The following is a 21518-nucleotide window of genomic DNA, read 5'->3' as shown; positions in this document are numbered from 1 at the left end:
CCTGGCTTCTACACCTCGGTCAGCCGAAATCACCCTCTCCAAATCTACTGATGACCTTTTAATTACCAAATCTAATGGTCTTCTCGCAGTTTTCATCCTTTTTGACCTCTCTGCACTATCTGATACTGTCGGTCACCATTCCTAGATCTCTTTTCCCTCTAGGTTTTCATGACACTGCATGACTCTTGGTTCTCCTCTGTGCGGATGCTCCTTCTCCGACTCTAGAGTCCATGTCAGGCCCATTAACACTGGGTGTCCTTCAAGGATCTGTCCCGGTCCCTCTTTCTTTTCTCTCTCAGTGATGACCAAATCACCTCCTGTGGGTTAAATGATCAGATCTGTGCAGTTGGTTCTTGGATCTTTGGCCGTAGCCTTTGTCCAGTTGCTTACTGGACACATCTCAAACTGGAGATCCTGTAGCATCTGCATCTCAAACAACACCTCTGCACACTGCCCCCTCCTAATGGCTTTCTGTTACTCTAGAGAGCACTCCGAGCCTCTCAGAGCCACACAGAAAAGAGAGCGGCTGAATCTCGTACCTTCTGACGTCACATCAGCATACACATCGGCTTCTCTTCACTCATACAACCACTCCTCTAGCTGAGGCCCTTGATACCTCCCTCCTGAAATGTTATTAGACAGTCTAATTGCCTCTGTTCTCTCCTTACTCTAATCCGTGCTCCACTTGGCTACCAAAGTGATATTCTTAAAATGTAAAGCAGTCAGTAATCAAACACTTGTGCACCTACTATATTGGCATATAGTAGCACTCAGTACGATTCTGTACTAGGGGTACAGAAAGAGGCAAAAAAAATCTCTACCCTCAAGGAACTTATAATCTAACGGGGAGACAACAAGCAAACAAGTCTAGACAAAGCAAACTATATGCAGGATAAATAGGACATGATTAAAAGAGAGAAGGCACTGGAATTAAGACTTCCAGTAGAAGGTGGGATTTTAGTTGGGACTTAAAAGAAGCAGGGAGATGAATGGTCAGAGCAGAGGAGGGAGAACATTCTAGGCACAGGGTCAGCCAGAGAAAATGCCCAGAGCCGAGATAGTGTTTTGTTCATGGAACAGTGGGGAGGCTGGTGTTGCTGACTCAGTATGGGGTGGAGAGTAAGGTGTAGGACCATAAAAGAAGGAAGGAGCCAGGTTAGGAAGGGATTTGAATGCCAAACACAGCATTTTGTATTTGCTCCTGGAGGCAATAGGCAGTCACTGGAGTTCATTGAGTGGAGTGGGGAGAGTGGGGGTGGGAGCAGGAGGGAGGCAACATGATCCAACCTACGCTTTAGGAAAATCACTTTGGTGGCTGAATGGAGGATGAATTAGAGTGGGAAAAGACCTGAAGCAGGCAGACCCACAGGCAGGATATTAGAGCACTCCAGGCATAGGTGATGAGGGGTTATGATAGAGAGGGGGCAGTGTCAGAGGAGCAAAGGGGCATATTCGAGAGATGTTGTGAAATCAACAGGCCTTGACAACGCTTGGACATGGGGGGGAGTGAGAGATGGGGAGGAATCCAGGAGCAGTTCTAGACTCTAAGCCTAAGGGACCGACCAGGATGTGTTGCCCTCTATAGTAATAGAGAAGCTAGGAGAGAGGAGGGTTTAGGGGGAAAGATAATGAGTCTGTTTTGGACATAGTGAGTTTAAAATATAGATATAAGTCACTGCTTTTACTCATTAAACTCCCGTTGGCCCCCCTTACCTCCAGGATCAAATATAAAGTCCTATATTTGGCATTTAAAGCCCTTCACAATTGGGCATCTTCCCAACCTTTTTTTTTTTAAGTGTTTATTTTTTTTTATTTAAATGCTTTATTAACTGATGATTTACATCATTCGTTTCCGCCAGATTTTGAGTTACAAATTTTCTCCCCGTTTTTCCCCCACCCATCCCCCAAAACAGCAGTCCCACAGGATACCCCCACCTCCAATCTGCTCTCTCCCATATTTTCTCCCATACCAATTTCAACTTTTCCAATGGATCTCTATGCCTCAGTGCCTGTATATCTTTTTTCTTAATTACATGTAAGATGGTATTAACAATAGTATATATATATATATACATATATATATACACACACACACATATATATATATTTGAATATTTGATTTTAAAACTTTCAATTCCAGATTCATTCCCTTTTCCCCCCCCGCCACCCACCCCCACCGGGGGGACAAGCAGTTCAGTATAGGTTGTACATGTGTGGCTGATGCAAAACAATAACATAGTAGATGTATTGTAAAAGACTGACTATTTTTCCCTCCCTCCTATCCCACCTCCCACTTGTTCTATTCTCTACTTTGATCCTATCCCTTTTCAAAAGTGGGTGCTTCCAACTTCCCTCCCCCCCCCCCCCCCCCCCCCTCCCCCCCCCCCCCCCCCCCCCCCCCCCCCCCCCCCATTCTCCTGGAGGGTGAGAGCCCATACTTAGTGTGTATTTCCCTCCCTTCTCAAGCCAGATTGAATGCTTCCCAACCTTTCTAAGAGTATTGGCTATTCCTTGCATATGACACACCATCTTCTGGTTCTCTTTTTGCACTGGTTTTCCATGCCCTTCCTCACCTCCATTTCTTAGATACCTGGTTTCTTTAAGGACTTAACTCAAATTCCTTCTGCAAATGAGCAGATCGTCCAGTTGCTGGAACCTTTCCCTCAAAATTACCTGCCATCTTTTCTGTATTTATCTTGCCTGTACCTAATTAATATGTTTTTTTTCTCCTGTTAGAAAGTTCTCCTTGAGAATAGGAACAGTTTTTGCTTTTCTTTGTACCCTAACTTAACACAGTGCTTGGCAAATAGTGAGATTTTAATAAAAGCTTGTTGCCTGACTGCCACATGCTAAATACTTAATGGATACATTTTCATTGATACATTCAATCATTTGTTCATTCATTCCTCTACACTAGTTAAAGCAAGGCTGTCATTTTGGAGGAATGAGGATAATCAGCCCAGATTTGTCTTGTCATTTGGTTCTGTAATTCTTAGGAGGTTTATGAAAACAGTTTACAGGGAGAAGTAAACACCATCTGACCCCCAGCAATACAAGACAGACAACATCCCTGGAACTTACATGTCTAGTTAAGTTCCTTGTAAGGAGGTTCTGGTTAATGTAATCTACCGTGATGTAAAAGATGCTTCGGAACAAGCTCGGGACATGGGCCATGACTTTTTTAGCCAGCAGCATCGTTAGCAATAGTTTAGCCTTCTCTTGCCCAAGGTCCTGAGAAACTGTCTGCATCTGCATCATTTGTTCCACAGTCACAGCCAAGGATCTTCTCATCTCCTACAGGAAAGAGAGAGGAGAAAAAAACTCAGAACTTCTTTAACCAACATTTTTCCTCTTCCAGAAAGCACAAAGAAAACATTCTAAATAGGTATCTAACATGCAAAAATAAGTGCACTTCAGTCATAGCAAGATTAGGTAGCAGGGACTATTAAAGCTTATGAGAAATTGGAAAAGTAGTTCAAATAAAAACCCAAACAACTGCAAAGCAGTTTCACAGAAATTAGCCTTTGACCCACATCTTAGGTCATATATCAAAATGAGCTCCAAACAGATAAGTGACCTTAATGTCACATAAGAATATAACAACAAACCAAAAAAACCTATCATCAAACATTTATTTAAGTTCAATTTTATTTTCAATTATGAATTTTCTCCTTCCTTTCTCTCCCACCCTACCCACTGAGAAGTCAAGAAAAACAAAATAAATTGCAGATGAATTTTGGGCAAAACAATTTTCTGCAGTAACCATCTTCAAAAAGGAAAATAAATATATGCTTCAAAATGTCCATGAACTTTCTATCTGGAGGATGCATTAAAAAAAATTAAAGGAGAATGAAAGGTAGCACTTTTTAGATCCACGGTGAGGGGAAAAATTAATTAAGGTATATCAATGAGCATAAACAGATAAGACAATCTTGAGTACATAAAACTAAAAAGCAAAAGCTTTTTATAGAAAAGCACAAACAAAATCAAATATCTAGGAAGAAAAGTTGTCACACTGGGAAATCATTTTATCATAATCTCCAATATAGAGAATTGATACAAATATTTAAGACTAAAAAAAAAAAATCATTTCCCAATAGATAGGTCAGCTAATGGTATGAACAGGGTTTTTGTTTTTTAAAATTATATCCTTAGTTTTAATATCAATTTTATTTTCAAATATTACGCCTCCCTTCTGACCCACCCACCCAGTCCTTCCTTGTAACAAAGAGTAAAAAGGAAAGAGATAGCAATTTTAGCACATCAACCAAGTCTAATAGTGCATATAAGATTCCACACCCATCACACCCATCTTCTGCAAAGAAAAGAGAGAAGTATATTTTCTCAACTCTGTTCCGGGGCCAAGCTTCATCATAAGTACAAAGAGTTCCATCCATGACAACTTTTAAATTTAATCTGTATTATTAACATTTCCTCTATCGCTTTCTTAAATCTAATCAATCAACAAAATAATTAATCAAGTCCTGGTTTATAGTATTTGAGATTTTTCAGGTACAAATGTTTGCACTGAAAATGGTATTGGGAGGGTAAATCCAGAGCTTTTGCCACATACCTATCTTTTATGAAGCTCAAATAAACAACAACAAAGCAAAAAAAAATTTAAAAGTAAAGAGTTTACTTTAATTTTATTTAACAGGTAGTTTTTAAAAGGTTGAAATATCAGCTATCAACAACTATATGAAAGAATGCTCCAAAGAATAATAAAATGTGAATTCACTGAGATTTTACCTTCTACTCATCAGACTGGCAAAGGTGACAAGACAAAAACGATAAATGTTGGAAATGTGGAAAGGTGCGTGCCTGTTAATGTACACTGGTAGAGCTAAGCCTTGGTCTAATGGTTCTAGAGAGCAATTTGGAACTATCTGAAAAAAGTCACTAAGCTATATTTCATGATATTAATATTCAGCCTGTACTCCAAGGTCAGAGAGAGATTGACCCTGCATATACAAAAATATTTATAGGAGCATATTTGAAAATAAAATTTTATTGATATCTCTTCTTTTTTGGTTTGTTTTTTGCTTTTTGGAGGGGGGAAGGCAGGGCAATTGGAATTAAGTGACTTGCCCAAGGTCACACGGCTAGTAAGTGTTAAGTGTCTGAGGCCAGATTTGAACTCAGGTCCTCCTGACTCCAGGGAGGGTGCTCTATTCACTGTGCCACCTAGCCGCCCCTATTGATGTCTCTTTTTTAAAAGTTTTAAATCACCTACACCTCCCCCTTCCACAGAACCATCCATAGCAGAGATTCTTAACCTAATGACTATGAATTTAGGATTTTATTCTTCCCTAGTTCATGTACAATTTTTGACATTCAATTTTAAAACTCTGAGTTCCAAATTCTCTCCCTTCCTCCCTCCCCACCCCCTCCCACTCCTGATTGAGGAGGCAAACAATTTTATACAGGTTATACATGTGTATTCATGCAAAACACTTCCATAATTGTTGTGTGAAAGAAAACATAGACCAAAACAAAAAAACCCTCAAGAAAAAATAAAGTGAAAAAGTATGCTTCAACCTGTATTCAGACACCATCAGTTCTTTCTCTGGGGATGGATGGAATTTTTCACTCCCCGATTGAGAAAGCAAACAGTTTGATACAGGTTATACAGGTTATACAAAACACTTGCATGAATGTGAAATAATAGTCGTGTGAAAGAAAACACAGACCAAAAAAAAAAAAACCCTTAAGATAAATAAAGTGAAAAAGTATGCTTTGACCTGTATTCAGACACCATCAGTTCTTTCTCTGGGGGTGGATGAAATTTTTCACTGTAAGTCCTTCAAAGTTGTCTTGGATCATTGTATTGATGAAAAATAGCTAAATTTGAGCTTATTTTTTTTTTAAAGCAATTGGGGTTAAGTAACTTGCTCAAGGTTACACCACTAGGTGTTTCTGGATGGGTGCTAAGTGTCTGAGCCCGGATTTGATCCCCAGGTCATCCCGACACTGGGGCTGGTGCTCTTACTCGCTGTGCTACCTGGCTGCCCCAGAGCTTATTTTTTTAAAAGACATTTTGATAACTGCATTTCAACATAAGTGGTTTCCTTTATGTTTTTTATTTATTATTTTGAAAAGGGTTTCACCAGACTGCCAAAGGGATCTACGTCAAAAAAGGTTAAAAACTTTTACTTAAAAAAGAAAAAAAGGGAAAAAATTAAGCAAAACTAACTTACATATTCAGGCCAAACTTGCATGGTCTGAACTCATTCCTTTATAACTGACATATAACCTTGTCATTCTATCATGCCCTGTCCTAGTGATTCTGAACCCCAACATGTCAAAAACTCCATTCTCATTCTTTCACTGATTGTTTCCTTTTTCCAGTTTTTCTCAACCCCCTCCACAAAGATTACCTCTAAAGCTCTCACCCCCACCCCCAACCCTGGGCACTCTTTTCCTTTCTCGCTCTTTGCATCTTCTTGCACTCACAGAAACCTGGGTTTCTCCTGATGACATGACTTCCCAGTCTACCCTTTCCAGCACTGGTTGAACTTTCATTCTCTTCCTGCTGCCCCACCCCTATCCACTACCCCAACTCCCTGGTCCTGATGAAGGAGTTGGAACAGTCAGACTATAATCATTTATTAGGCACCACTGTGTGCCAAGCATTGTGCTAAGTGCTAAGGATACAAAGAAAGATAGAAGACAATCCCTACTCTCAAGGAGTCCAACTGGGGAGACAAATAACTACAAACAGGACATATACAGGATAAATTAGAGATACTCAACAGAGAGAAGACCCTAGCATTGAGGGGGATCAGGAAAGGCTTCTTGTAGAAGGTAGGATTTTAGCCAGGAAAGCCAAGGAAGCCAGGAAGCAGGGATGTGGTGGGAGAAAATTCCAGGCACATGAAATAGACAGCAAAAACACCAGGAGTCTGGTGATGGGAGTGTCTTGTTCAAGGAAAAGCAAGGAGTCTAGCACTAGCAGGACGTGGCACCAAGATTACAGAATGGGTGAAGGGGAAGAGAGTAAGAGAAGCTTAGAAAGGAAAGAGTTTTGAATCCTTATTTTATATTTGATCCTAAAGATGATAGGAAGCACTGGAGTTTATTGAATGGGGAGGTGACACGATCAGTTCTGTGGTGTTGTAAGATTTCTTTGAGTGGAGGATAGACTAGAGTAGGGAGACACCTGAGGTACAGAGAGCAAGCAGACTTTGAAATCCTGCTGATTGATTCCCCCCTACCCACCCCATTCCATCCTCCACTCTGCTCCCAAAGGGATCTCTCTAAAAAGTGGAGGCCTGACCATCTCTCTGTCTCTCTCTCTCTCTCTTACACACACACACACACACACACACACACACACACACACACACACACACACACACCCCTACCCCTACCTTTTCAACCCTCTTCACTTGACTCCCTTCCACATAATCTAAGATTCAGTAATACTGGTCTACTGGATGTTTCTTTTTATCTAATACTTTATTTCCCTCCACAATTCTCCATGTAAAAACAATTTTTTAACATTTAAAAAATTTTTTTGAGTTCCAAATTCTCTACCTCCCTCTCTGAAATGGTAAGTAATCTGATATAGGTTATAAATGTGCAATCATGTAAAACATATTTCCACATTAGTAATATTGTGGAAGAAAACTCAAATTAGTAAAGAAAAGGAAGATTTTCTTCCCTCTCTTTTAATATTAACCAACATTCATTTCATTGTGTTTTTTTTTTTCATAAAACTAATGGCTAGTTTTATTTGTTAATTCAATGATTTTTCTTACATGATTTTGTTAATCTCACCTTGAATTTTTAAGATCTCCAAACTGCTGTTTAATTAGGTATTTTAAATTTGTTCTTTTTCTAGCTTATTTTTTTTATTGCACACTCAATTTATTGGTCTGCTCTTTCTCTATTTTGTTGATATAAATTCTCCTCTAATTACTACTTTTGCTGTATCCCATAGATTTGATATGTTGTGTCATTATCATCATTCTCTTTAATGAAATTATTGATTATTTCTATGGTTTGTTCTTTAACCCTTTCATTCTTTAAAATTGGATTGTTTAGTCTCCAATTAGTTTTTAATGTTTCCATAGTTCCTTGTTGAATATAATTTTTATTAAACTGTGATCTAAAAAGGATGCATTTATTATTTGTGCTTTTCTTTATTTAACTATAGTTTGTATGCCCAAAATATGATCAGTTTTGTAAAAGTACCATCTACTGCTGAGAAAAGATGTGTTCCTTTCTCTTCCCATTCAGTTCTCTCCAGATATCTATCATATCTAGCTTATCTAAAATGCTACTTACTTCCTTGACTTCTTTCTTACTTTTTGGGTTAAATTTATCTAGTTCTGAGAGGGGAAGATTAAAGTCCTCCACTATTATAATACTACTATTTATTACCACCTGTAATTCATTTAACTTAAAAAAAAATTAGATGCTATAGTAGTTGCTATATTGATATTGCTTCATTGTCTATGGTACCTTTTATCATAATGTAGTTTCCCTGTTTATTTTTTTAATTAAATTTGTTTTACCTTTGACTTTCTCTGAGATCATGATTGCTGCCCCTGCTTTTTTTTGCACTGGCTGAAGAGCAATAAATTCTAACTCCAGTCCTTTATTTTAACTCTGTATCTCTTATTTTTAAATGTGTTTCTTGGGAGCGACTACGTGGCACAGTGAATAGAGCACTGACCCTGGAGTCAGGAGGACCTGAATTCAAACCCGGCCTCAGATACTTAACACTTACTAGCTGTGTGACCTTGGGCAAGTCACTTAACCCCAATTGCCCTGCCTTCCCCCTCCAAAAAAGGCAAAAAATGAAATAAAATAAAATAAAACAAAATGCACTTCTTGTAAGCAACATATTGTCAGATTCTGATTTTTAATCTATTCTGCTGTTTCCATTTTATGGGTAAGTGCATCCCATTTACATTAAAGTTACTAGTTTTATATTTCCCTCCATCCTGTTTTTCCCATTATCCTCAGACTCTCTTTTTACACTATTGCTCCTACTTGTCTGATTTACTTCTAACCACTATCTCCCTAATCCACACCTTTTTAAAGAATCCCTCCCGGGGGTGGCTAGGTGGTGCAGTGAATAGAGCACCAGCCGTGGAGTCAGGAGTTCCTTAGTTCAAATCCAGCCTCAGACACTTGACACACTTACTAGCCGTGTGACCTTGGGCAAATCACTTAACCCAAATTGCCCTCCAAAAGGCAAAAAAAAAACAAACCCAAGAATCCCTCCTTTCCCCTTCTTTTCCTTCATCTACCCATCCTCCTAAAAATCCCTCTCTTCTTCTCTCCCCTTACCCTCCTATTTCTTAATCACCCCTCTAAGAATCCCTCCTTTATCTTCTCCCTACATTCTTCTATTTCTTGATCTATAACCCTCTAATAGTCCTTCCCTTATCTGGTCCCCTCACCCTCCTATTTCTTTATAAATTTAGTAGACTTTTATACCCTTGTAGGTGTTCCCTTTTATTTTTTGGAGGGGGGAAGGCAGGGCAATTGGGTGACTTGCCCAAGATCACACGGCTAGTAAGTGCTAAGTGTCTGAGGACAGATTTGAACTCAGGTCCTCCTGACTTCAGGGCTGGTGCTTTATTCAGGGTGCCCCTGTGTTCCCTCTTTAACTCAGATCCAGTGAGAGGAAGGTTCCAGCACTACCAGCCCTCCAATCCCACCTGGCTTCCTCTGAATCAGTTCTTCGTTTCATGCCCCATTTGCATGAGATAATTGCTCCTTTTTACCTTTTCTACCCAATTTTGTTGTTTAGATCACTCCATGATACTTAGTTCAACTCGAAGCCTTCTATCTATGTATGGTCTTTCAAATTACCCATGTAATGATAACATTTTTAAGAGTACAGGTAATGATATTTTCCCATATAAGAAGTAAACAGTTTGACCTTATTGGGTCCCTTATAATTGGTCTTTACTATTTTCCTTACTTTTCTCCTAGATCTTATATGTCAAATTTTCAATTAAGACTTTTTGTTACAAATACCTGAAAGTCTTTTAATTCATCAAATATCTTTTTTTTCTTTGTTTGTTTTAAATTTTGTCATTCAGTTTTGGTGGATAAGTTATTCTTGGTTGCAACTCCAGCTCCTTTGCCCTTCTAGATATAATGTTCAAAACCCTTTGGTCTTTTCATGTAGAATCTACTAGGTCTTGTGTCATCCTGACTGGAGCTCCACAACATTTAACTTGTTTTCTTTTTCTTGTTGCTTATAGTATTTTCTCCTTATCCTGGGAGCTTCAAAACTTGGTTATAATGTTTCTGTGAATTTTTATCTTGGGATCTCTTTCAGGTGGTGAATGATGGATTTTTTTCTATTTCTATTTTACCCTCATCATCCTAGACCTTCAGGGCAATTTTCCTTAATGATTTCTTGTAACATAGTATTTAGACCTTTATTTTTATAATGTTCAAGTAGTCCAACAATTCTTATGTTGTCGAGATGTTTCACATTCTCTTTTCATTCTTGTGATTTTGTTAGATTTTTTCTTGGTATCTCATAATGTCATTAGTTTCCTCTTGCCCAATTGTAGTTTTTAAAGTTATTTTCTTGAGTTTTGGAATCTTTTTCCAATTGGTGGACTCTCTTTATAATTTTCTTGGTTTTCTTGGATTGTTCTTCCCCCCACCCCCAATTTTTCCTCAACCTCTCTTATCTGATTTTTAAGTGTCTTTTAAAGCTCTTCCAAGGACTCTTTTTGGGCTGTCATTTTTCTCTGAATTAGGAATGGTTTCTTTAACTTCATTATCTTCTGAGTGTGAACCCAGATCTTATCTATCCTCTTTGTAGCTCTCTATCATTGGGCTCCTCCTCCTTTACTTACTTATTTATTATGACTTATTGTTATATTATCATAGTCAGGACTTACCCGTGTGAGGGGTAAATTTTCCTACTGTTGTTTTTGAAGCACTGTCTGAGGGCCTGACCTCTGGCACTCCTTTCCACCTCTGAGCCAAAGCCAGGACTTCCAACCAGGGACCCCAGCCACTTCTCACCACAAATATGCTTGCTCCCTGTGGTCCCTCCTACAGCTACAAACTTCAGCTGAACCCTCTGCCCTAGAACTGAAACCAGGAACTCTGTTTTCCTGCAATTGCTCATAGCCAGCCATGCCCTGCCCCTTTACTGGGCATGTGCTTATTCCTCCTTGACCACAACTGTAGCCAAACCATGTCAGGTCAGCATAGCAGGGCCTAGTACCCAGCAACAGCAGAGGGTTCTTTAATCTTTTCCAACTCAGCCATCTGACCTCCCCATACTGAGGTTGCCTCACGGGCTTGTTTTTTGTTAACTGGGGGAGTCCAAACCTCCCTCCCTAGAGGTCTTCTCTTTCCTGAGGTCCTCTCAAGTTCTTTCAGGAGGACAACTGCTTTACCCCAATTTTTATTTATCTCTGCACCTCCAAGTTCACTTTGAGGTGATATTTTTCTTGTTTGTGGAAGAAATTTGGAGAGCTTGATACCTTCTGATCAACTCTGCCATCTTCCCAGAATCTTATCTCCCAGTGCCTTATTTTGACGACGGTGACTCATCTCACAATTCAAGGCTCTATAATGATATGTAAATTTCTGCCTCTAGAAATGAAGCAAAAGGCTGGATCAAGCTAATGTTATTATTTTTGTTCTTGTTATTACTATCACGTACTGTTACTGTTAGTGCAACCTCCATTTTGGAAAACTAAGTACAAGGAACTTTAAAAATTATGTATGGTTTGTTTTAACCCTTTTTTCTTACATGAAAAGAGTAAACAGTTTTCTCTAAAGCACAGCCACCTGTTAAAAGTGCAAAAGGGGGGCAGCTAGGTGGCACAGTGAATAAAGCACCAGCCCTGGAGTCAGGAGGACCTGAGTTCAAATCCGGCCTCAGACACTTAACACTTACTAGCCATGTGACCTTGGGCAAGTCACTTAACCCCAATTGCCCTGCCTTCCCCCCTCCAAAAAAAAAGTGCAATAGGGTTTATTCTCCCTAACTTTTTTTTTCAAGATTTAACTGAAAGGGAAGTTTTTATTTTATTTTATTTTTTTTAAGCAATCGGGGTTAAGTAACTTGCTCAAGGTTACATGGCCAGTTATTTCTGAGTGTGGTGCTGAGTGTCTGAGTCTGGGATTTGATCTCCAGGTCATCCCAACACTGGAGCTGGTGCTCTTACTCACCGAGCCACCTGGCCGCCCCGATATTCTCCCCAACTTTTGCAAAAGGTTTTTGTCTCCATTCCTCATCACCTTCACCCAACTCCAAGTTAAGAGAAGCTCCTTTCTGAGGTAGTTCTAAGTATATTTATTTATAGCCAGGTTGAAGGTCTGCCATCCTGAGATCATAGATCACAGACTCAGAGCTGAAGAGATCAGTGAATGGACGGATAAGGGACAAGAGTGACTGACAAAAGAAAAAAAGCAGAGCTCTTTGGTCTTCTGTACGTTTCCCCATCCAGATGGCCCAGTCGGACTTGGAGTCAAGAAGACCCGCATTCAAATCCAGCCTCAGATACTAGCTATGTGACCCCTGGGCAAATCACTTACCCATTCTCAGTCTCAGTTTCCTCATCTGTAAAATGGGGATAATGAAAGCACCTACCTCCTGGAGTTGTTTTGAGAATCACAACTGAGATTACATATGTCTGGAACCATAACAAAAGCAACCAAGAAGAGTAAAAGGTCACTTAGCAGCTTCTGATGAGTTCAAGCCACCAGAAAACCTGCAGCTCTGCTATGCTAAAGAACCAGAAGCTGGGATAGCTGAGGCGCTATCAGTGATCTCTGGAAGACCACAGACAATGGAAGAGGCAAGGCAAGACTTAAAAAAGGCAAGTGTCTGGATTTTCCAAAAAGGGAAAGGTGAGTTCAGTGAACTGTACAGACCGGTGAGCTTCACTTCAATTTCTGGCAAAAATTCTAGAACCTATTATTATTGTGTGAATGGTTAGTAAAAAAAAAAACTAAGCAAGGGAGAAATGCCCACAAAGAGCCAGCGTGGCTTCATCAGGACAAGGTGATGCTGGACTAATCTGTTTCCTTTTTCGCAGGGTCACTAGTTTGCTACAACAGTGCACAACAGAAAGGCACCAAAGTCTCATGTTATTCTTGTGGGAAAATGGTTAGATGGACACCAGATGGCAATAGAGTTAGGTGGTGTCAGAGCTAGTTGACTAGCCAGTCTTAAAGAGTCATCAATGGCATTAGGTCAGCACAGAGAAATGTCTCTAGTGGAGCTCTCCAGGGATTTCTCCCTGGCCATGTGCTGGTTAGTATTTTTCAACAATGACTTAGGAAAGGGAGCAGATGGCATACCTATCAAATTTGCAGATAACAAAGCTAGCATAGGGTAACTAAATATTGGATGATGGAGTCGGGATCCAAAAAGATCTCCAAATCTTGGAACCCTGGTCCAAATCTAATTGTAACAAAGATACCTGGGTCAAAGTCAGCTTCAAGATGCAAAATGGGGAAAGAAAGCATGCCTAAATAGCATTCATTTACAAAATATCTCAAGGTTTTGGTAACTTAATATGAGCCAACAGTTTGACATAGCTATAAAAACATTACTGGCTGTATTTAGGCTGCATTGAGTGCCACTGTGCTCAGTGCCTGGCACAACTGTCATTGTTATTATTATCACCAGTGCCCAGGATTGGAGAAGTAACAGTTTTGCTATGCTTTGCCTGGGTAAGAAGACTACTTGGGAGACTATGTATTGGAAAAGATATTGATAAATTGGGAACAACCTCCCCCCCCCAAAATAAAAGGGAACCAGGATGGTTAGGGGTCATGGGATCCCCAGCTCCATGAGGATCAGCTGCAGGAATATTCCATCTTTCCCATATCTTTCAGTCCCAAGTATCACAGGCTGGAACTTCATCTGAACTCAACAGCAGAAAGCAGGCAGACCTGGCTGGGGCTAAGCAAATGCTCATAAAGCAATCTTGATTTCTTAGAATCGTGATGAACAAACAGAATGTTTTCACTGGTGGGCACAAAGGGTTTTATTCCCTTACCTCAGCTGGCAGATTCACGTTCCTGAACTTCTGGATCAGGTCATTCAGCAAGTTGGGTTGGATGCTGTTTTCCATCTTGTCCCCAATCTGGGCAAGCTGTCTTGCTATTTGCCGGATAATCTCCTCTTGGGTTTCTGAATCTGATTTCACAAACAGCCAAAAAGGAAAGAGCCAATTTAGAAAGATTAGACAGGTTTTATTTGCCCATCACTCACAGAAAGATTTCCCTGTTTGTAACGGACCAGGCTCCCTATTCTAGCTTTTATTTATACAATGTCCCCTGAACGGCTGCACAAAGGATAAGGGGAGGTTACTGGGGGCTGAGGGGGGAAGGGAGCCTTGGTATAGAGAGAATTAACAATATAGAAGACCAAGGGAAGGAAAGGTACTAGGTCCAATGCAATGACCTGAATGTGAGGAAGGTTCAAGGGAAGAAAATGACTGGTGAGGTGAACCTCTCCCTGAATCTGGGCAAGATTAGATGTGGGACAAGTAGAAGAGGAGATCCTGGCATCCTGAATGGCTGGGGCGAGGTGGGATCTAGTCTCCTCATCCTGAGGACGGATCCAGGCTAAGCATAGCTTCTATGGGTTGTATGTGTATTTTTGCTTCCCAGAGTCTATTCCAGCACTATCACCCCTTTCTTGGCATGTCCCCTTCACCTGACAAGTACTGCACAAACATTTCTGGCTGTCCTCAGAGTGAGAGCAGTTTCCTATATACCCGACCAGATTAGAACAAAGGACTGATGAAGACAGGCAACATTAACTCCACCACGTGCCTCCAAGTGTACTCTGGGCCAAGTCTGACCTTAGACATCAGAACTGTGGTAAAGGTGAGTGCCTAGTTTAGTGTGCAGCAAAGTAGGAAGAAAAGAAAAAACTCAAGAGTCCTGAATGGGGAACAGACCCAGCTAATGAGGAAGGAAAATCTTGTAAGGAGAACAATGTTGTTTTCCTATTTTTAAACAGTAAGTGAAACCCAAAGCCCAAGCCCTTTCTGAACAGAAGAGCCATGGTTTCCTGCTCCCTGATGCCTCGAGAACAATTAGCCCTCTTTAGGGAAGCAGGTAGAAGAGAGTCATTAAATATGTCCTAGCTCTTTCCAACATGAAGTGCCAAGAAGTTTTGGGATGTGAGACCTTCTAATATACACTAGAGAGAAGTGCAGTCTTGTACTCTGAATTACAACAAAGTTAGGGATTCAGCCGTTGTAGGGGCCCTAAGTTCATACAGGGACTGGTTAGGGAAGGGAGGACCATTCACCTAATCCACAGATACCAGGCTGATGCAGCTCAGAATTCTCATTACTTTGCTCGCAATAACAATATGAAACACATAGTGAAGGGATTATTTTTCCAGCTTTTTACAGAAAGGCACCCTGAAGTACACAAAATTTAAGTTACTTAACCGATTTGTCCAGTCTTGTGGCTAGTAAGTAACATGGTCTTTACCAGAACTAGAATTCTCTCATGATCTTCTGACACCTGGTCTGTTGTCTGAGTCACTATACCATGTGGACATAAAACCCAGGGACCAAGGCAGCTCTCAGAACCAGATGAGGCATGCTGAGATTGTTCTGGAGCATCTGGCCTGATTCACAGATGGCTCAAGCCATAGGGCTGATGACTAGATCTCCTCCCTGGCCCATCATGTGTTCAGCTATTAGGATGCTATGCTTTGCAATGTCAAATATATGATTAATTATCAAAAGTGGTAAATAATCCATTCCCAAGAACATTCTGAGGAGGAGGTGAATATGAGCTGGGCTCTTACTGTTTTAAGACCTAAAGACAAAAACTGTGAATATAACATTCAAAACAAAAAAAAATTATAACGGACAAGAAGTCTCATCTCTTCAAGATGAAGAGTCTCTCCAAGAATCTAGCCTCTTTCAGCATCCTGTCTCTGGTCATGGGGCTGGTGGGAATGGGAAGGTTGGAAGCATCAAAGGCAAAAGTTTGGGAAGTGAACCCTCAGGGTAAGAGGAAAAGATTGATTTTTGGGGGGGAGGGGGGCAATTGTGACTTGCTCAGGGTCACACAGTAAGTGTCTGAGGCATGATTTGAACTCCAGTCCTCCTCACTCCAGGGCTGGTTGCTCTATTCACTGTAACACCTAGCTGCCCTTTTGGGGTTTTTTGAAAAAACAACAACAACAAAAAACGTTTTTTAATATTTTTTTTTGGAGGAGGGAAGGCAAAGCAATTGGGGTTAAGTGACTTGCCTAAGGTCACACAGCTAGTAAGTGTTAAGTGTCTGAGGCTGGATTTGAACTTAGGTCCTCTTGACTTCAGGGCTGGTGCTCTATTTACTGCGCCACCTAGCTGCCCCTTCTTTTTTGAAGTAGAGAAAATTTGGGAACCTCTGTACAAGGAGTTGAGAGACCTACCTCTCACTAGTTTTTGTTGTTGTTCAGTCATTTTTCAGTCATGTCCAACTCTTTGTGACCCCATTTGTAGTTTTCTTGGCAAAGATACTGGAGTGATTTGCCATTTTGTTCTCCGGCTCATTTTACAGATAAGAAAATGGAGACAAACAGGGTTAAGTGACTTGCCCAAGGTCACACAGCTAGTAAGCATCTGAGGCAGGATTTAACTCCAGGCCAGGTGCTCTATCCACTAAGCCATCTAGCCACCCCACTCATTAACTATAACTGTAATTATCCCACAAGTATTTGGTAGATATTCCATGCACTAAACATACAAATACAAAGCATAAAACAAGTTTTACTCTCAAATAGTTTATATACAGTCCTATGTAAGTGTTAACCTCCCTCAGATTCTTTCTTCATCTGCAAAACAGGAATGTATCTGTCGTTTTTTTCAGAGTTCTTGTGGGATCAAAGGAGAAAACGCATGTGAAAGTGTCATACAAATGTGAGTCAGTGGTTTTGTAAGACGTACAGCCAGGCACTCTCTGCTGTTCTCTGACTAGTCTGGAAAAAGGACACAGGACAAGAGACTTACCTAAGCCCTCTGCTCTGGGGCCCTCGATATGGCATCTATTGCCATCTGTCTGCAGCTCATATTCGTCCTCCAGAGGACCCTGAAAGACCACTCTGTGAGTCAGCTCGCTGCCCAGCTCCTTCAGCTCCGTGTGAAGAAGGTCATTACTGGAACACTGTAGGAAGTTGTATAGCAGCAAGCTGGTCTGGTGACGGTCCTTGGAGAAACACAAAAACCAATTAGCAACTGGCCTGGCACTGGAACATCTTCTAGGTACTGAATTAATGCTGCCTAGACACAGAGGAAAAAACGCCCCATGACTAACCTTTGAAAGCATTTGCTCACTCGGCCTGAAGGTCTCAAATGCTCTCTCAATATCAGTTTTAAACAAAAGTGCACTAAGAGTTTTGGGACAAACTATCCAAGTTCTTAGCCAGGATGGCTTGGGGTTGCTGAGCTTGCTCAATATGTGCCCCAAAATGATTTGGGTATCAGAAAGGTTTTTAGGTCTTAGCTTATACAACCTCTAGATAGCAGAGCCTACTGCAGCATCTCTGCCCAAGCAAATCTTGTGGACTCATCTCCTTAACTCCCAGCACCAACTCATACCCCACCAACAATAAATATCAACAACATACCTTCCCCCTCCTTCTAACTTATCTAGTTCTGTAGAACTAGGTGTAATGGGAATGTAAATTTTTAAGATCTTCCCTGCCCCTAGGCTAAGTGCACCTGGAGCCTGTGGTGGGGGGCTTGTTTTTCAAGAGATACTTTGTGATTGGGCAGTGGGTCAAGAAGGTTGTTACATTCTCTGAGCCAGGAGAAGGCTATATAAGCCCTGATGTGAGGCTTTGCTTTGGGGCTCACTTTGAGAAATGTTGTGTGATTTAACCAGACAAGACTCTGGGCAGCCGTTGAGAACCCCCTGGCTTTGAAAACCCAGATGTTGATACTTCCCTCTCTGGTAACTGGTATGGATGGAATGGTTGGACAGTTTGGAAGCCTGTCTGCTTGATCTGTTTCTCTATCTTATAACTTCTGTCTGTATACTCTGAAGTGCGGGGTGCTGACCTTTTTCCCTGAACTAGGTAAATGATATGTTTGATTGATTAAAGTAAGCTTGTTAACCCATTTTGAGTTGCTTTCCTTTAACAAAGCAGATCTAAGAACCTGTGTTGGCAGGGGTGCGTGCTGCTACAAGGTCACAAAAGTTTTTAATCCCAAGTCATTTCGATCTTTCCTTCTCCCTCAGCCTGCACATCCAATCAGCTGCCAAGTCCATACTATCTCTTGTATATGTTCCCTTTTACTTTTTTTTTTTTTGGAGAGGGGAAGGCAGGACAATTGGGGTTAAGTGATTTGCCCAAGGTCACATGGCTAGTAAGTGTTAAGTGTCTGAAGCCAGATTTGAACTCAGGTCCCCCTGACTCCAGGGCCTGGTGCTTTATTCACTGCTCTATCTAGCTGCCCCTATGTTCCCTTTTTCACACTCATTCTTCAACTACCTTAATTCAGACCTTTATTTCTTGTCACAAAGCCTAGTGGTCTCCGAATTTTTTGACCAGCCCCCACCAATAAAAAATTGTTGAACATGCTCCCATAATACATGTATATTTGCTTATTTATAAATTAAATGCATATACTAGTATATTAATAATTGTATAAATAATTATGAAACATACAAAAATGAAATCTTTTTAAAGGATTGGCTAAAGATAAAATATTTGATACTAGGATCAATAGGGAACCATTAGAGTTTGAGGAAATAATGAAACCTATACTTCCAGAAAATCACTTTGGCTGCTGAATGGGAGGTGGATTAGAGTGGGGAAGGAGGCCATTTTAGTAGTCTAGGTAAGAAGGTGATGAAAGTAGAGAGAACTGATTGTATGAATATAGAGAAGGGGACATATATGAGAAATGCTGTAAAAGTAAAAGGATAATATGGTGGATGAGAAGGATTATAGGACCATCGATAGCTATAGGAAAGGTGAACAAAGGGGATGGTTTGGGAGGACAAGATGAGTTCTGATTGAGACACGTTGAGTTTAAGATGCTTGTGAATCCAGTTTTAGATATTCAAAATCCAATTGGAGATACAGGACTAGATCTCAGGAGAGAAACTAGGGCTGGATAAATAGATGTGGGAATTGTTTGTACAGAGATTATAACAACTAATGGGAGCCAGTGAGGTGACCAAATGAGAGAGTGTAGACAGAAGAGAAGATGGAGCCACAGGGCACAGGGGGACAATATGGATGATGTCAAACAAAGGAATGAAGGGGTCAGACAAGAGAACCAAAGGAACAATGTCACAATAACACAGGGGACACAGAATCCACAAGGAAGGGATCAACAGTTTCAATTGCTATAGAAAGGTCAAGAAAAATGAAGATTGAGGAAAGGGCATCAGATGTAGAAATTAAAAGATGACTGGAAATTTGAAAGAAAACCATTCCAATTGAATAAGGTAGAAAGGATAAGGAGGAGGTGGGAATAGCTATGGAACTGAAAGAAAGTTCCTCCATGGAAACAGGGGAGCTCAGAAAAGGCTAAATTTTTTGGGTAAAGATAATGTAATCACAATTCACTCTTGAATAATGAAATAATGAAAATATACAAAAATGTGTTAATAATGAAAACTGTATTGGAGGATACTGCTGTGGTTATCTAGGGGACAGGATATGAGGTCACTGAAAGGGAGAAGTGAGGGTAGAGGAAATTTACCTGTGTAGCTTTTTTTTTGGAGGGGGGAGGATAGGGCAATTGGGGTTAAGTGACTTGCCCAAGGTCACATGGCTAGACCTGTGTAGCTTTTAATAAAGCCTGAACCAGGTTAAGTTAGGAGGGGGAAGTGTTTGGAGAGTGTTGAAAGGGATAGTAATGAGCTGGAAACAAGTTTAGCTTGGGTATGGGGGTGAGACCTGTCTTCTCACCTTCTTACTGATCACCCAAGTCCCTGCTACACAGTGACCTAGACTATTGTAATAGTCTCCCCAATGTATCTTCCTGCCTCCACTCTGATTACCTCTAATTCATCCTTCATGTTGCTACCTCAGTAACAGTACTCTAATAATACTACTTTTCTACTAAAAAAAAACCCTGTGGTTCCCTATTTACTAGTATTAATCAATCAGCTGTTACGCATTTATTAAGTGCTTACAATCTTCCAGGCACTGTCCTAAGTGATGGGGATACAGAGGCAAGAGAGGCAACAAGAAAAAAAGGGAAAGAAATAAGCAGTTTTATATGGTGTCTCCGGTGTGCCAGTCACTGTGCAAAAATGGTAATGACCCCATTCCTCCTCATTCACTGCTTCCTCCTTCTTTACAAAGAAGAGGCAGGGGCATAAAAAGAGAATATGATGGAATGAAATTGAAATAATATACTGTTATACAATTAATAATCATAATTGTGACTGATTTCCTTTCTAATACTAAATGCATTGATTATGTTTTGTTCAAAAACTTTACAATAAAAAGCATTTGTGGTATCTCTTATGCCTTGTTTGCTCAAGAACTCATTATCAGCCCCTTCCAAACTGCTCAAGTATATTTTTTATTTCTATGTTTCTGTATCTACTGGGGCGGGGGGTGCATTTCAACAATTTTGCCTGTGTCTGGCTGGATAGGTTGGTTCTGCTGTGTCTCTTCTGCTGTTTTTCTGTTACTGTTCTGGACCACATCTTGCCAATCCTTGGCTTTTGAGTGCTAACTCTGACCCACTCTCTGACCTTTTCTTTCACTATCACCAGATGGGAGTTGGCTCCATCCCCTGAGAGACTCTACTGGATGTCAGGAAAGTACTGGTCTCCTACTCTACTCTACCCCTTCCTAGGCACTGTGCATCTCCCATCTTGGGCAGTCCTATGCCGTAGGGGCTGGCCTTGTCTCCTAATGTAGCTCTGAGAGGAGTGCTGGTACAGAGCTCTTGGACAGGCCTGAGGCATGTGGGCACTGCTAGGTGCAGTCTCCCTCTCAGTGATGAGGGTTAGGCTGGCTCATATTATAGCTTGGGGCCAGGGCTGAGATCCCAATAGCTTCAGGCCCCTTTTACCTGTCTGGCTTTTGGCTCCCCCTAGTGTCATCCCCCCCCTTAGGAGACCTGCAGGCTTCTGGTTCTATTCTTGTCCAGTCCTACTGGGGTGTTAGGGGCTTATCATTGCTTCATCTGCTGCTATCTCTGCAATTTTTGTGCCCTATTCTTTTTTTTTTCTTTTTGGAGGGCAATTGGGGTTAAGTGATTTGCCTAAAGTCACACAGCTAGTATGTCAAGTGACTGAGGCCAGATTTGAACTCAGGTCCTCCTGACTCCAGGGCTGGTGCTCTATTCACTGCGCCACCTAGCTACCCTTGCCCTGTTCTTTACATTTTAATTTTTTACTACTGTGTCCCTTGAAGACAATGAGATACTTAAAGGACATTTGTCTCTACTGTTAGATCTTTTTTAAAAATTAAAGTTTAGGGGCAGCTAGATGGCGCAGTGAATAGAGCACCAGCCCTAGAGTCAGGAAGACCTCAGTTCAAATTCAGCCTCAGATACTTAACACTTACTAGCCGTGTGACC

At 40.8% G+C, this 21518-nt stretch overlaps 1 protein-coding gene across 1 annotated transcript in view; it reads right to left on the bottom strand.

The window, feature by feature from the left end:
• The window catches only part of BID (BH3 interacting domain death agonist), a 53076-nt gene that overhangs the window by 2668 nt on the left and 28890 nt on the right, over positions 1 to 21518 (bottom strand). The window contains exons 3-5 of the mRNA XM_069094305.1: positions 16974 to 17169; positions 14007 to 14146; positions 3082 to 3294 (exon numbers count right to left, since the gene is read on the bottom strand). Coding sequence (XP_068950406.1) covers positions 3082 to 3294; positions 14007 to 14146; positions 16974 to 17169 — 549 coding nt within the window. The remainder of the gene's footprint in view (positions 1 to 3081; positions 3295 to 14006; positions 14147 to 16973; positions 17170 to 21518) is intronic.

The sequence above is a fragment of the Petaurus breviceps genome, unplaced genomic scaffold (assembly GCF_028583685.1).
Source record: "Petaurus breviceps papuanus isolate PSGF00001 unplaced genomic scaffold, PetGlider_PUasm1.0 216, whole genome shotgun sequence".
Lineage (NCBI taxonomy): Eukaryota > Metazoa > Chordata > Mammalia > Diprotodontia > Petauridae > Petaurus > Petaurus breviceps.
This window is presented reverse-complemented; position numbering and strand designations above follow the sequence as displayed.